The 15,164-nt window shown below is 36.5% G+C and overlaps 1 protein-coding gene across 1 annotated transcript in view; it reads right to left on the bottom strand.

The window, feature by feature from the left end:
• RP1 (RP1 axonemal microtubule associated) overlaps positions 1-15,164 on the bottom strand; it is a 322,165-nt gene that overhangs the window by 135,994 nt on the left and 171,007 nt on the right. The window contains exons 18-19 of the mRNA XM_073998827.1: positions 8,451-8,650; positions 4,207-4,293 (exon numbers count right to left, since the gene is read on the bottom strand). Of these exons, the coding sequence (XP_073854928.1) occupies positions 4,207-4,293; positions 8,451-8,650 (287 nt within the window). The remainder of the gene's footprint in view (positions 1-4,206; positions 4,294-8,450; positions 8,651-15,164) is intronic.

The raw sequence follows: 15,164 nt of genomic DNA, 5'->3' as shown, positions 1-15,164 counted from the left end.
AATTTTATGGTGAATAAGATATTTACATAGCTTAAGAATCAGTGGACATCATGTCAGTAAATATTTGTCAAATGATTAAAACACACACATAAACACACATACATATATACATTTTAACACGGAATGGCAAAGTAGACGGGGTGCAACCTTAACAATGGGGAATCTGGGTGAAATTTGAGTTCTTTGTTCCATTCTTTCAATTTTTTAAATAAATTTGAAATCACTTCACAATAAAAGGTAAAGTACTCTACAGGAAAAGTCCCTTCTCTTACACTGCTTTGGTAATGACAGTTCGAGCTGCTCAATTCAATCAATTAATTAATGTTCTACCCACTTTACTCTTCACAGAAGCCTTTGCCACTGACCAGAGGAATGGATGACCCCTCCCTTGGTTCCCAGGACTGAGTGCTCCTTCCTTGGATGGCTTCTGCTGGGGATGTTTTTTTTCCTCCAGTTGAAGAATCACTACGTAGTGATGTTGCTATGCCTCTCAACCACTTTTTCACTCACAGGCCCCAGAGAAAGCACAAGCCATACTATTGACTTCAGGCCCACTTAACTCAAGGGTAAGTTTCTTTTAAAATGTTCTGACTCGCCTTTCCCAGTAATTCACAGGCACAGAGCTTGTGATTTTACTACACTTTGCAGGTTCCATGGTTTTTGCATCTTATTAAAAGGTGATTGCTTTTCTCTTCTTCAAATTCTTTCAATGCTTCTAAATAGAAAACTTTAAAGTCACCAAATGGTTTCCTCAAATCCTCCATGTCATCTAGCATAATGCAGGGCATATATTAGGTGCTAAGTAGGAATTTCTTGACTTACTGACTGGAACATATTTACCTGTTCCTGTATGACTAGAAAACATTTCACTATATAGGCATATGCTAAGAAATGCTACAATAAATATTTCAGCTAAATTAACATTTTTCTCAATTACTTTCATTATACAACCAAAGATACAATAATAAAAATCACAGATAAAATTAAGAAACACTTAAAAAGAAAGAAATATTTTGCTAGACTCTATCAGTGGTATTCCAAATTTTAAACTTCAAGCATTTTGGAATAACATATCATGTACTGTAAAGGAACCAGTGACAGATACCGTATTTAAAGCCAGAAAGATGTTCTACGATTCAAACCATTTCATCTGACTCCACTATAATCTAGTGCTTCCATACAGAAATCTCAAGGCTTTTAAGATTTTAATTACCATCTATTTTTGAAAATAAACTTAAGGTCCAATGATAGTGCTTAAGATCTCAATCTCTGGAGTCCAACATACAATAAGACCACTTACTGAGGAACCTCAGGCAAATAACTTTATCAAGCCTCAGTCTCCTCATCTGTAAAATAGAATATTAATGGTACCTAAAACAAAGAGTTGCTATCACGCAGAAATACAATGGTATTTGTAAGGTAGGTGGCATATGTTAAGCACTCAACAAATACTCAGTATTATTATTATTATTGTTATTACTGCCATGATTAAATAAAAATAAAAAATAAAAAAACCAGGATCCCCAAGTGCATACATAGAATGATTCAATTTCACTAAAAGGGCAAAGCACATATAAACATATATATACATGTATTTATATGTACATACTTAAGGTATTTATACATATGTTTTTATATATATTCATGTGTTGTTTAACAATGGGGATACTTTCCAAGAAATGCATTGTTAGGCAATTTCATTATTGTGTCAACATCACAGAGTGCACTTCCACAAACCTAGATGGAATAGCCTACTACACACCTAGGCTATATGGTATAGCTTATTACTCACAGGCTACACACCTGTATAGCATGTTACTGTACTATAGGAAATTGTAACACAATGGTAAGTATTTACAAATTTAAACTTATTAAACATAGAAAAGGTAAAGTAAAAATAGAACATAAAAGATTAAAAATGGTACACCTGTATAGGGCATTTGCCATGAAAGGAGTTTGCAGGATGGAAGTTGCTCTGGGTGAGTCAGTGAGTAAGTGGTGAGTGAATGTGAAGGCCTAGGATATTACTGTACACTACTGTACACTTCATTAACATTGTATAATTACGCTACACTAAATTCATAAAAATATTTTTTCTTCCATGATAAATTAAAATTTTAATTTTTAAAAAACCCTTTGACTCTTTTGTAATAATATTTGGCTTAAAACACAAACATACTGTACAGTCATACAAAAATATTTTCTTTATTTATATCCTTATTCCATAAGTTTTTTTGTTTTGTTTTTTTTTTTTGTTTTTGAGACAAAGTCTCGCTCTTGTCCCCCAGGCTGGAGTGCAATGGTGTGATCTTGGCTCACCGCAACCTCCGCCTCCCAGGTTCAAGCAATTCTGCCTCAGTCCCCCGAGTGGCTGGGACTACAGGTGCCTGCCACCACACCCGGGTAATTTTTGTATTTTTAGTAGAGATGGGGTTTCACCATGTTGGCCAGGCTGGTCTCGAACTCCTGACCTCAGGTGTTCCGTTCCGCCTCCGCCTCCCAAAGTGCTGAGATTATAAGCATGAGCCCCTACACCCAGCCCAGAAGCTTTTTTTCTACTTATTTTATTTTTTTTAAGATAGAGTCTTGCCTTGTTGCCCAGGCTGGAATGCAGTGGTGAGATCTCGGCTCACTGCAACCTCCGCCTCCTAGGTTCAAGCGATTCTCCTGCCTCAGCCTCCCAAGTAGCTGAGATTATAGGCGCGTACCACCACGCCCAGCTAATTTTTGTATTTTTAGTAGAGACAGGATTTCACCATGTTGGTTAGGCTGGTCTCGAACTCCTGACCTCGTGATCCACCCACCTTGGCCTCCCAAAGTGCTAGGATTATAGGCATGAGCCACTGTGCCTGGCTCTCTACTTAAATTTTCTTTTTTACTTTGTAAGTTTTCTTGTTAAAAATAAAGACATAAACATACACATTCGCCTAGGCCTGCACAGTGTCAGGTTCACCCATATCACTGCCTTACACCCCCACATCTTGTCCCATTGGGAGATATTCAGGGGAACAACATGCATGAAGCCGTCATCTCCTATGATAACAATACCTTCTTCTGGAATACTTCTTGAAAGCCTGCCTGAGGCTGTTTTACAGTTAACTTTTTGTTAATAAGTAGAATGAGTACACTCTAAGTGATTAAAAGTATATGGTATTATATGTATATAGAGAAAATATATTTTATATATATATATAAAAACACATCCCAGTAACAGTTGCTTATATTAGCAAGTAGTATGTACTGTACATAATTGAATATGCTATACTTTTATACAATTGGCAGCACAGCAGGTTTGTTTACACCTGCATCACCACAAATACATGAGTAATGCATTACACTAGGACATTACAACAGCTATGACATCACCAGGCAGTAAGAATTTTTCAGCTCCATTATAATCTTATGGGACCACCATTGTATATGCAGTCCACTGCTAATCAAAATATCACTCTGTGGCACATGGCTATATTCTACATTGATATTTACACAAATATATGTGATATGTGTGTGTGTGTATGTATCTATATCTATACTGAGAGAGAGAAAGCACATGAGATTGCAAGGAACCATGAAAGAGATTCATAGAAAAAGATTTGAAAAAAAAAAAAAATGCACCACCAGAGGGGTCATCTAATGATCAATGAATAACAACTCATTTTTATTCTTACACTTCACTGTATTTTTCAGATTTCTTCTATGAACAGATATTACCTTTGCAAATATAACCATAAATATGCTATTTAAAAAAGAAAAAAAAAAACCTTTCACAAGGATGAACCATATTTGTTTACAGTGTTATGTCCACAAAAATTTTGTTCACATTATTTACGATATGGATGGTCCTCAACTTACCATAGTTCAACTTACAATTTCTTGAGGTTATGATGGGTTTACTGGGAAGTCAGAGAGCTCTGTATGACTTCTATGATGGGTTACAGTTTCTATTGAGCTTTCACGCCATCATAAAGTCGAAAAATCTTAAGTCAAACCATAGTAAGTAGGGAACCATCTGCTATGTCACTGGCATTAAATTCGTTTTTGACTTAGGATATTTTTTATTTACCATGAGTTTAGAGAGATATAACTCCACTGTAAGTGAAGGGGCATCTGTAATTAGGAAAATACCATTTTCACTGCTTTACATAGCCTGCTTGCTTCTTTTCATCAGAGAATAACTATGAAGAAAAAAATAAGTGACATGATTACCCTCTGCAATTTCCACTCGGGTTGCTCACTGGTTCCATCATGTCCTATCCTTATCTTATATATGTTTCCAATGCTCCTTATTTCAACCTAAACGAAATGCAAAGAAGAAAAAAATTATCAGAATGTTTTAAATTAAGCACATTAAAAAATTCTTTCTCTTTACACTAAATGCATTTTTTGTTCCTAATAGTTAAAAAGCTCTCAGGAATTCTTTCAGAGTCTAGAAAAGAAGTGCCCTCAAGAAACAATCAGTGAACTTCACAGACACAGAGTATGAGACAGAAATATCATGAGACTTGACTAAAAATATGCAGAAGGAGTCAAATGAGAGAACAGGATGAAGAACACACATATGCTCAGTTCTCCGACTACCACACATTTCTCACTGGAAGCCAACACTTTCTGAGTTCCAATGACAGAAAGATGGGCTTGTATTTTAAGAAATAAAAAAAAAAACCAATTTTCACCAAAGAAAAGCTAAATATGGTGATTTCTACAAGCTTAAGCAAAGCGTGAGTCTAGAACTTCCTTGTACTCTGAAAATCCTGTCGTCTTTGATGATACCTAGGTTAAGATATAGATGTTCTACGTTCAAGGAAGAGAAGCAAACCTGCCCACAGAATATGGGTGCTGCTTTAGTTTTTGATGAGGACCAAGAGTATTTGTTAATCCAAGGTAGCATTGTAGAGAACTGGCTTTGGAATTACTTGGAGCTCAACTGGGAGCCTGACTGTTGTAAACTGAGTAAAATATGGTTTTTTACTTCTCTTATCTTCAATTTCTTTATCTGTAAGAATGGTCACATAATGCTTATGGCATAAAATTTTCAGTTCAACTAAATAAATGTATATTGAAACAATAAACAATATGCAAGTCCACAGGTATGCAAAGATGAAAATGACGGCACTGTCTCTAACTTGGAGAAATATACAGCCTAGCAAGGGAGACAGACTTATAAGCAGATATTTTTAGTATAATAAAATATGTCCAGGTCACTGAACTGTGAGAATTTTTTTTAAATGTAATATACCACCTTATTACTTAATGGCTTACCTAACAGCCACTGTCATTATTTCTGCTATAGGTGCCAATCTACCTCTGCAGACTAGAGATATAAATAGGTAGGCACTTGCATATTATATCTGACTAGACATTGCCTACCTATGGACTAGACCCTGAAAGAGCTGGGACAGTCAAATCACGAAAAAACTATCAGAACTCCTCTTTCATACCCAGTTCCCATGCTTACAATTCTTTTTTTTTAAGTGCCCACCACCATTTTCCCCTACAGACTGCAGCAGCTAGAACAAAACTGGGCCTGTTTCAATACCAGGTCAAGAGAAATTATGCTGGTGTCAACTGGGAAGAAGGAAAATAGGGATGTTAATCCCCAACAGCCAATTTCCCCCACTTCCTTATTCCCAGAGCTGGTTTCAGTGGCAGAACTCAGAGGCTAGCTCTTCCTCCCAGAGAAAGCAGGAAGTTATCCTCCAGTTTGAGGCTACTTTGTCTCTAAAAGGTAAATCACACTTTAAATATCCTTTCATTGTCCCAAGAATCCATTAGCACTTAAGTGTAAACTTCCTTTCTGTACAATTTAAGTGAAAATAATAAAGGGATATCTGAACAGTCTGGTTACCAAGCATATGTGACTTGATACCTATGTGCCTGTCACTGCAGAAGAGCAGAACTAACTGCTACTCAGCTCTGTGCCAGCCAGGCGGGAAAGACTTGATATTCTTGTCCCTGACAATTCACACAGTCACCCTGTGAAGGGTAAGGCTCTTTTAAGCATCTACTTTAAAAGATGAATAAACTCAAAGAGGTTAAGTCATTTGTCTAAGGATACACAGCTGGATACACAGAAAGTTCCAAAAGTAAAATTTGAACCCAGGTTTAATAAAATATCCCACATTGTCCTCAAAAATGGCTATATGCTCACTTCAGGACTGGAAAGAAGGAAAAGAGAATGAAAGACAAACTTAAAACTGGCAAATGATGCCAATTAAAAGGAACAAGAGAATCAATACTCACAGAGGAGAGAGAGTAGAAATGTGTCAATTCATCCTAATTTAGGATTCTCAAACTATCACAAGGCCCCAGTCCCAGAGCCCATTAACCCCTAGGCCAGTGCTTCTCAAACTTTAGCGCACACACAAATTACACGGGGATCCGGTTAAAACGCAGATTCTGATCCAGTAGGTCTGGGATGGGAACCAAAATTCTGTGTGTCTCACAAGCTCCCAGGCAATGCCCATCCTGCTGGCCTGGAGTCCACAAGACTCTACGCTCCTGGGAGCTTCCACATGTAGCCCCAATCTCCACCACTGAGGTAATAATCTAGAGCTATTATTCACTCTTCACAGTAAATGACAGAGGCGGGTAGAAAACATATCCTGAGCCATTTACCAGCAGAGCGAGAGTCCTTAGTGCCTGCAATCTGTCACCTGTAGAGCACTTCCCATCTACCGGGTACAGCGCACGACACACACCTTCCCAGGCATTCTTTAAATTTCACAGCAAGGTTTTTAAGTATTATTACCTACCTTGTACTAAGTAGGAAACTGAGGATTAGAAAGGATAATCAGTCTATTTAAGGTCACAAAACTAGTGAAAGGGTGATTTGAACCTGGTCTCTGACTCCAAGGCTTCTGTTCTTAACCAGTTTATGAGTTTTACTATATGTCAATAGGATTCCCTTTTTAATTTATACACATTTTCTCTTTTTGTCATCACACTACCTTAAAATTTAGAAAGAAAAGATATTTTTGCCTGTATTCTATACATAAAGATAATGCTGGCCTGGAGAAATTAAGTGGCATATTCAAGGTCACATAACTAACATGTGGGAAGCAAGGACTCTAATCTAGCTTACCTGATTTGCAGTCTAGTGCTATATCCAGCATTCTCAACCTTGGTTGCACTTTAGAATCAGTTGGGGAACATCCGAAAACCTCAATACCCAGACTGCACCTCAGGCAAATTAAACTAGAATTTCTGGAGGTGGAATCAGGCATCAGTGGTTTTTAAAGCTCCCTGGGTAATTCCAATGTGCATCAAGACTGAGAATCTATACCATTCATTCCAAGATTTGACCATAAGTAAATTTTTCAGAAAAACATTGATAGGATTTATCAGCATATAAATACATATACCACAAGGTATATTACGGGAAAATTAGACTTTTGTGGGGTGACTTAGGGATCTAACCATACACACACATTCTGAATTCTAAACAATTATCTTCAAATAATCTTTTGAAATATGTATTTATATAAGGTATGGTTGCCTATGCAAGGAGCCAAAGTGTTCTTCCACAACTGCAGACAATTGCTTTTCTTCAATGAAAATTAACTTTAATGATTACAAAAGTAGAATGACAGGCTTAGGTCTGAAAATCTAGAAACCATTTGGGTATTAGTGATTGCCAGGTACCGTAGCCCCAAATAGCCTTGGGTTCCTGGCAACACGAGTTGTCCTCAATCATTCTCTATTCTCTAGTCAGCCTTAGGATGCAAAAGGAATACCCTCCAGAGAAAATGACTGCTGTTTAACAGTGCACCAAAGAGCTTTCACAGGCAGTGGGGGTGGAAGGGTGGATTAGTGAAGTGGAATGTAATTGTCCTAATTGAAACTTGGCCAAAGCTCTGAGGAACTAGGAGAGGCAACCAGCCACATGCAAACTTAAGCAGCCCAGTGTTCTCTGACTCTAAGAAGTAAAAGAGAGAGAAATTAGAATGGGCATGGGCAGAGCTTCAAAACATGGCCTGTGAAGATGCCAAGGAAATTATTTCATTCTTAAGACTTTTTTAATTAAAAAGATGAAACAAATTTTATAAAAAGAAAATAATTTCACACCTGTATAGCTCAGCTGAGCAACATCTATAAGTATATGCAAGTATATAAAAGAAGAGTTTTCATTACCAGAAGAATCTCTATACAGCATATAAGTTGGTTATAAATTGAGATGAAGTTGGTAGTTTATAGGGCCAGTTCCAAACCCATGGTTTGAAAATATACTAAAATAAACTGTCTTTAAAGAAAGCAGTTTTTTCTACAACTTTCCTTGCTCGAATAAGATATGTGAGCAAAAATATTTCCTTTGATTGTTACAATAAGCATTATTAACTTACAGGCATTCTAAAAGACCAGAGATCCATTTTAATAGGAGACACACACACACACTTCTACATTACAGAAATGTCTTTGAAATGTTCACAGGAAAATATCACAGTGTTGTTTACCTGAAACTCATCCTCCTGTCCCGGAAGGAAGAGCTGCTCTGAGCTGTCCTTGCGAAGACTTATTGGCCCAGTGACTCCTTTATCTCCATACACCCAGAGAGTGACATTGGCTCGAGTTCCTGTATTTCCCGTCAGCACTAACACCTTCCATTCATCTTCTGACAGAAGAGTCTTACCACTTTGGAAACGTCTGATTTCTTCTATTGGGGAATAAAGCATTAGTGGCAGATCAGATACAACATCAGGCTGACAGAATCCTTTGTCACATTGGAGCCAAAGGACATGAAAACTGGGCAGGGTAGGGTGAAGCAAGCAGGAGGCACTGCACTGTGAGGACTCTAGGGAGCTGATTTGTGCTTGTCTCCTCACAGCAAGATTCTGGTCAACTGACACTCAACCACCGAAGTAAACTGGATTCGAACAGTAAACATCTGACCTACCTGGCAATCTTTCACTTACCCAGGAGGGCAAACTGGAGTTTCTGTCCTATGTCCACAGATTTTTCATAAAGCTGCCTGCTTGACTTACATATTTTATATAGAACTACCACCACATAAAGTAATAAAAAGGGGGAATTAAAACTTGTTTTCACATACGATAAGTAAGTGACAAATTGAGGGCAGAGAAAAATTTTCTGAAATATTTCCAAAAAAATAAAAAAATACCTTACTGGAGTGGGCAATGGAAAGGATTTGGAACTAAAGAGAATTTTCACACATACAAATTGTTCCTGAGGTGCTCAGAGCAGTTGTCCACGAGAGCAGGGCTGCACAGCACTTGTGTTTCACAATGCATTCTCTAGCAACCAGCAGTGCCCAAACACAGCCACTCCTGTTTGTAAAGAATGCCATGACGTCCCAAGCTAGAATGGCTGTCTTCTTCACACTCCCTTTCGCCTGTGGTCTCATCTGAGGAGATACTGGGCCAGGCAGTGCTGAGGGCATCTCCCATGCTACTCTGCACTGGTTGTCTGAAAGTACCCCAACAACTGCACTTTAATTCTTCACTGATATTTCCACGTTGAAATCTTATACACCCAAGATGATGAGGTAAAAGTTCTTCATGTCAAATGGTTAAAAGGCAGCCAGAGCTGATCTCCTTCCTTTAATTCTGTAGCTTGAAACTATACGCAGCCCTAGGCAGCACTTAGGATCTTACCGACAATGATGAAAAGCCCAACAAATATGAAATTATTCCTGCTAAGCTATAATGAACTAATTTTAAAATAAAAACCATGCAAAAATATACAAATAAAAACAAATGCTATGAAAGAACTGATATTCATTTTTTAAAGTTTTCTCTAGAATGTGCTGGGTAATCTCTGTCAGTATAACAGCTCTGGGTAATCTCTGTCTCTGGGAGTGACTGAACAATTTAATTGTTTTTAAGCTCCTAATATATGCAGGGTTCTGCGTTGCACCTTTTATATGCATTTCTCATTCAATCCTCATTCCAAACTCATAAGGTGAGTCAAATTATGATGTCCATTTTGAGAAGAGGAAAAGAAGCAGGGAAATTAAATAATATGGCCGAGTCACATAATAAGCAAACTATGGGATGTTTAACTGCAAAGCACCTGCACTTAAACAAGCTTGATAAGCATTCTGTATTCACCTAAACATAATTCACCAGGATGCAGCAGTGCTGCTAGCATGTGAGGTTTTCTTCTGCGCTGCACACTATCCTAAGCACTTAACATTCATCATCAAGTCACTCTCACTCAACCCTCATACTACTCCTATGAGGTGCTGTCCCCTATTAAGCAGATGGACAAACCGGGACTCAGAAGTGAAGTGACTTGCCCAGAATTACACAGGAAGTAACAAGGAACCAAACTTCAAACCCAGGCAGAGCAAGTGTGAATTCCACGTCATTTACATCGGAAATAGCTGACCTGGAAATGATCACAAAAATTGGTCCAACAAAATTTTATGACATGATCTAATTTTTAAAACTCAATGTTACATGTGAACATTTGGCCACTGTGCCTGACATTTCTAGTCAAATACACTTGGAATTTCCTCAGGCCCAGGCAACTGCACTACCAGATCTCTACTGACAAAGACTCCACAGCACATCCATGAGTTCCAGAGAGAAACTGGTGATCCTAGGTCAATGGTGAACAATACAGGATGTCGATCATTCACTCACTTACTATCTTACGGATATCTTAGTCATCTAAAAGAACCACTTTTACACAATTCGAGAAGACTTTAGTTCCTCTTAATTGCTGGGCATTGTGTTAGGCTCACTGCTCTCATAATAACAGAACTGATGAAAAGTTTGAAAGATAAATAATGACAGTCACACCCTGGAGATACATGCTATCCAGCAGTGAAAACAGACATACAAATATCTGGATTTCAAACACTCAAATACCTTCATGGAAAACCAACAAACAAAAAAAACTACTGAAAAGTTCCGGTGTAGCAGAGGGCAGGAAGTGAGTAATTAAGGAGTGGGCAGAAAAGGCTGCACAGAGGAAACCTCAGTGCTGGATGTAGGAAGATGGCTCAGAATTTTGCAGAAAGACAGGAAGAGCATTCTAAACAGATGGGACAGCATTCCCAGCATGTACATGGCTTGAAGCAGCAGGCATGCTGGAAGAACTGCAGGTGCCAATGTTCAGTTGAACATAAGATACTATATGTGAAGAGGAGAGACAGAAACGTGAGGATCATGGAAGGCACTGGTCAAGCTGGAAGGGAGTTGGCACATCCTTTTGCAAGCAAGAGAGAACCAGTCACAATTTTAAAGTATGGTGGTGGTATGAGCTAAGTATTAGAAAGATAGGTCTGAAACAGGGTGAACTATAGCAGGGACAGACTGAGGTAGGAAGGCCAGTGAACAAACATACAAAGAAACAAACTCTGAAATGAAATCAAGAGACCACGGTTATTTAGTCTGAATTTTTTTCCATGTCTGTGCATGGATGAACACAAATCTATGTGTGTATGTGTTTAGCTTGTTTGTTTGATTTAATCTGCAAATGAGTTGATGTTTTCTAAGGTCCCTTATTCCTGCATTAACATGTTCTTGCATCACTTGCACAAAAATAACACATTGTCAGGGTACACTCATATTATAAAAATTGATGGCTAAATATGATATAATCTATAATACAGAATGATATATTAAAGTTTGTACTGTTATCAATTAAATATGAATACCATGTAATACTACGATCTTCTGGAAATGAACCAACGTCCATTAGTCTCAGACTATAAATTTCTGCTGAGAACTGAGAACCATAAAAGCAGTTGCTTTTGTTGACCAGAAGTTTAAAATACTCTAAGCTAGGAAAATATTTAATGGGGACCCTGGATTAGTCAATAGACTTCTTCACGGTCACCCTGAATAAAATCAATGGTACCTAAGATGTATCCATACGACTAAAAAACATCCTCTGTGAGGGTGACTGAACAATTTAATTAAACACCAATCAGGTTGACTCAAACCAAAAAAAAAAAAAAGTTATCTACTTTGTGCTGCTGCTAGTCCACTGAAGCTCTAGCGGAAAAAATAAATTACTCATAGAAATAAATAACAAATTAGCTGATTCTAATAGTTCATGGGTTGATTAAAGTTGAGGTCAGCATAAGCATTAATTACCATCAGAGAGTGGCCATAAAGGGACAGCTTGTATAGCCTCTGTATGCTATTCCAAGATAGTATTTGAGAAAGTTGATTTATTCTAACATGTCATTGAAAACAACTGAAAACAAATGCTTCCTAATACCTGATAGTGTAATATCAGATATTTAAACCCTAATTTCAGAACATATGAATCTGAAAAAAAATAAGACAGTGAAAGCATTCCCCTATAGTTGTCTTGCAATGGATGAAATCTATTTCTACAAAATTAACATAGCCTTGTTATATTCATAAAGTTCAGTTTCTCAATTAAGGGATACAAAGCACAGGATGCACAAAGCTGGTACGGATAACTAACATAGAAAACAGAATCAAATAATCAAAGGCATCCTAACATGCTTGCACACTGGATTAACACCAAGAAGATAAAAACTAACCAGTATCAAGGTAAAGGTCTGTGGCTTGGTTGAAAGATCAGTTATATGTTTTACACTGAAAGGATATTATGAATAAAATATCCTAATGATGTTAATATAAACCAGAAATGCAATAAAAATGCCCAAAACATGTATTCCAAGCTGAGACTGTATCAACTGATGTATAAGGTCCCATAAAAGGAATACCATTATTCTAAACTGTTCAGATTATATGAGAAGACAGGTTCCTACTTGGAGATTCACACTTTAAGAGAAATATTCATAAAGGTGAAGAGTCTAAAACCATACATAAAAAGAAACTATTAAAGCAATACATTTGACACAGATGAGAATATACTAAAAAGAAATACTGAGAATCCACTTTTTGGTATATTTATATACATATAAGATGAATATACTAAGAGGAAATGAGAATATACTAAGAAAAAACAACAATGGTTGTTTTATAGAAGAAGATATTGACTTTTTTATAAGCCAAAAGAATTTATGGGTAGCTTTTCTGCTCAACATAAGGAGGTACTTTCAAGTGATTAGGATGATTTGAAATGGAATGGTTTATTTCTGCACTTTTCCTATGAATCTCTATGTTGCTTACGATATGTCAGGTCTCTTCAAATCCTCAATCTATGATGAACGAAAACTTACAGTACCTTTACAATATAATTTACGACACCACGAGCATTAAAAAAATAAAACTATATTTCACTCTGGATACCAAGTGCTATTTTTTATATTAAAAGGGACATAAAAATTACGATGAGAATAACCATTAATATAATTAATATAACTACTTTGTAATTCCATTTATGGGAATTATTCTAATGAAATAACATATAGATGAGCATCCATTACAAATTATAAGAAAATAGGTAAATATGTTATGCTACATCAACACAATGGATTATTTATAGCTATTACATTTTATTAAAAATATTTATTATGAAAAATCCTTAAATGATTAATACCTTCTATTAACTGAGAAGGTTACAAAATGATATATTTAATATAATCTACAAGTGTGTATACATACATATATACACAAGTATAAATACATTTTTAAGTGATCTTTGAGGAAGTAGCAAGATGATATAATTTTAAGATTTTCCTGTATGCTTTACGTATTCTAATTTCTTTCAGAATGAAATTATTTTTAGTCAAAGATGACTACCCAAGATTTTTCAGAATAAATTTCCTGACTACTGTTTTTAAGGAAGACTTCAACTAATAGATTTTTTTCTGCCCAGGTTTGTTTTTAAAGTATTGGCACCTAAACACATTTAAGAAAGAAAATGCCATGGCTGAGACTTTGGCCCAGATTAGGATTTGCCTGGCAACACTGTGGAGCATGCCACCACAGACAGATGATGGACTGGCAGGATGGCTGCACTGCACTGTTCAAGTGTCCATGCACAGAGACAAGTGACTGGAGCTGAGACTTGCATAACATTCATCTTCCTGGGTCTTGATTTTCTCATTCATAGAAATAGGTAGTTGCTGGAAAGATATCTAAGGGCAATTTCAGTTCAGAGCATCAAATCATAAGTCTTCTCTTTTTATATTCGGTTTGAATGTGTTTAAATGCAGTGTTTCCAAACTTAAAATTATGCAGAAGTAATGTATATTCTCGCTTAATTTTTAAAATATGAATTTCCAAAGTATTTATGAATAATGTGGTGTCTTAGATTTGCTTTAAAATAATTAAATGAGGACATTGTAGGGCATAGCAGGAAGGACCATAACTAAAACAGGACTATGCCTATGTTGATCATTATTGAAGCTGAGTGATGGGTACATGGGGGTTCATTTGTCCATTCTCTCTACCTTTGTATGTGTTCAAAATTTTCCATAATAAAAAGGTTATTCTAAAAAAAAATAAGATTCCTTCCTCAACCCCCCCACCCTAACAAAATTAATATCATAATGCAGTTTAGACCTAAAGGAAAACCTTGCAAATTTAATGACACTATCTCTCTACTTAACTACTATAAAATAACTATTTATCATATATGTGCTATTTTAAGTTCTAAATTCTCTTGCCCCTTTGATGTAGATGAGAAAAGTTCCATCTTTCTCCTTAATAAATAAGCATTTTGAATGGAGAGAGAACCATTTTATTTTTTCTATAATTCCTCATTTCCAAAACTATACATCTTGCCCTATCCCAAAAGTGGATGGACAAATATAGTCTGATTCTTAAGGAACTGAAATTTGGTTTTAGATATCTATAAAAGTAGAAAATAAGTTTTCTATTTTTCAACGAACATATTTTAATATGAATGGCTAATGTAACCCAAATCTATCTTGACAGCTAAGCTGCAAAACCAAGAGGAAGGTATTTCTTTCAAGAGGCAACTTTTAACTATTGCAGTCCTTTGATAGAGGTAGAAAAAAGACAACTAAAGGGAATCATGATCTAATTACTCAGTAACAGATGAGAGAGAGCCTTCTAGGGAAATATTCATCCATGAAGACATTTTTTCCTCACTTAAAGTCATGGATGCTATAAAACCACTCCGACTACAAACAGAGAAGGCAAAATTTAACCATATCATGGGCATTTTATAGGTGGCATTTGCCTTACAGGAGCCTCATCATCTGGACTTCCCAGATTTCATATCCAAGGCCAAAATCTGTGACAGATCAATGTTTTAAAAAGTTCTTGAAGAAACTGAGCTTAGTCTCC

This window comes from Macaca fascicularis, chromosome 8 (genome assembly GCF_037993035.2).
Source record: "Macaca fascicularis isolate 582-1 chromosome 8, T2T-MFA8v1.1".
Lineage (NCBI taxonomy): Eukaryota > Metazoa > Chordata > Mammalia > Primates > Cercopithecidae > Macaca > Macaca fascicularis.
This window is presented reverse-complemented; position numbering and strand designations above follow the sequence as displayed.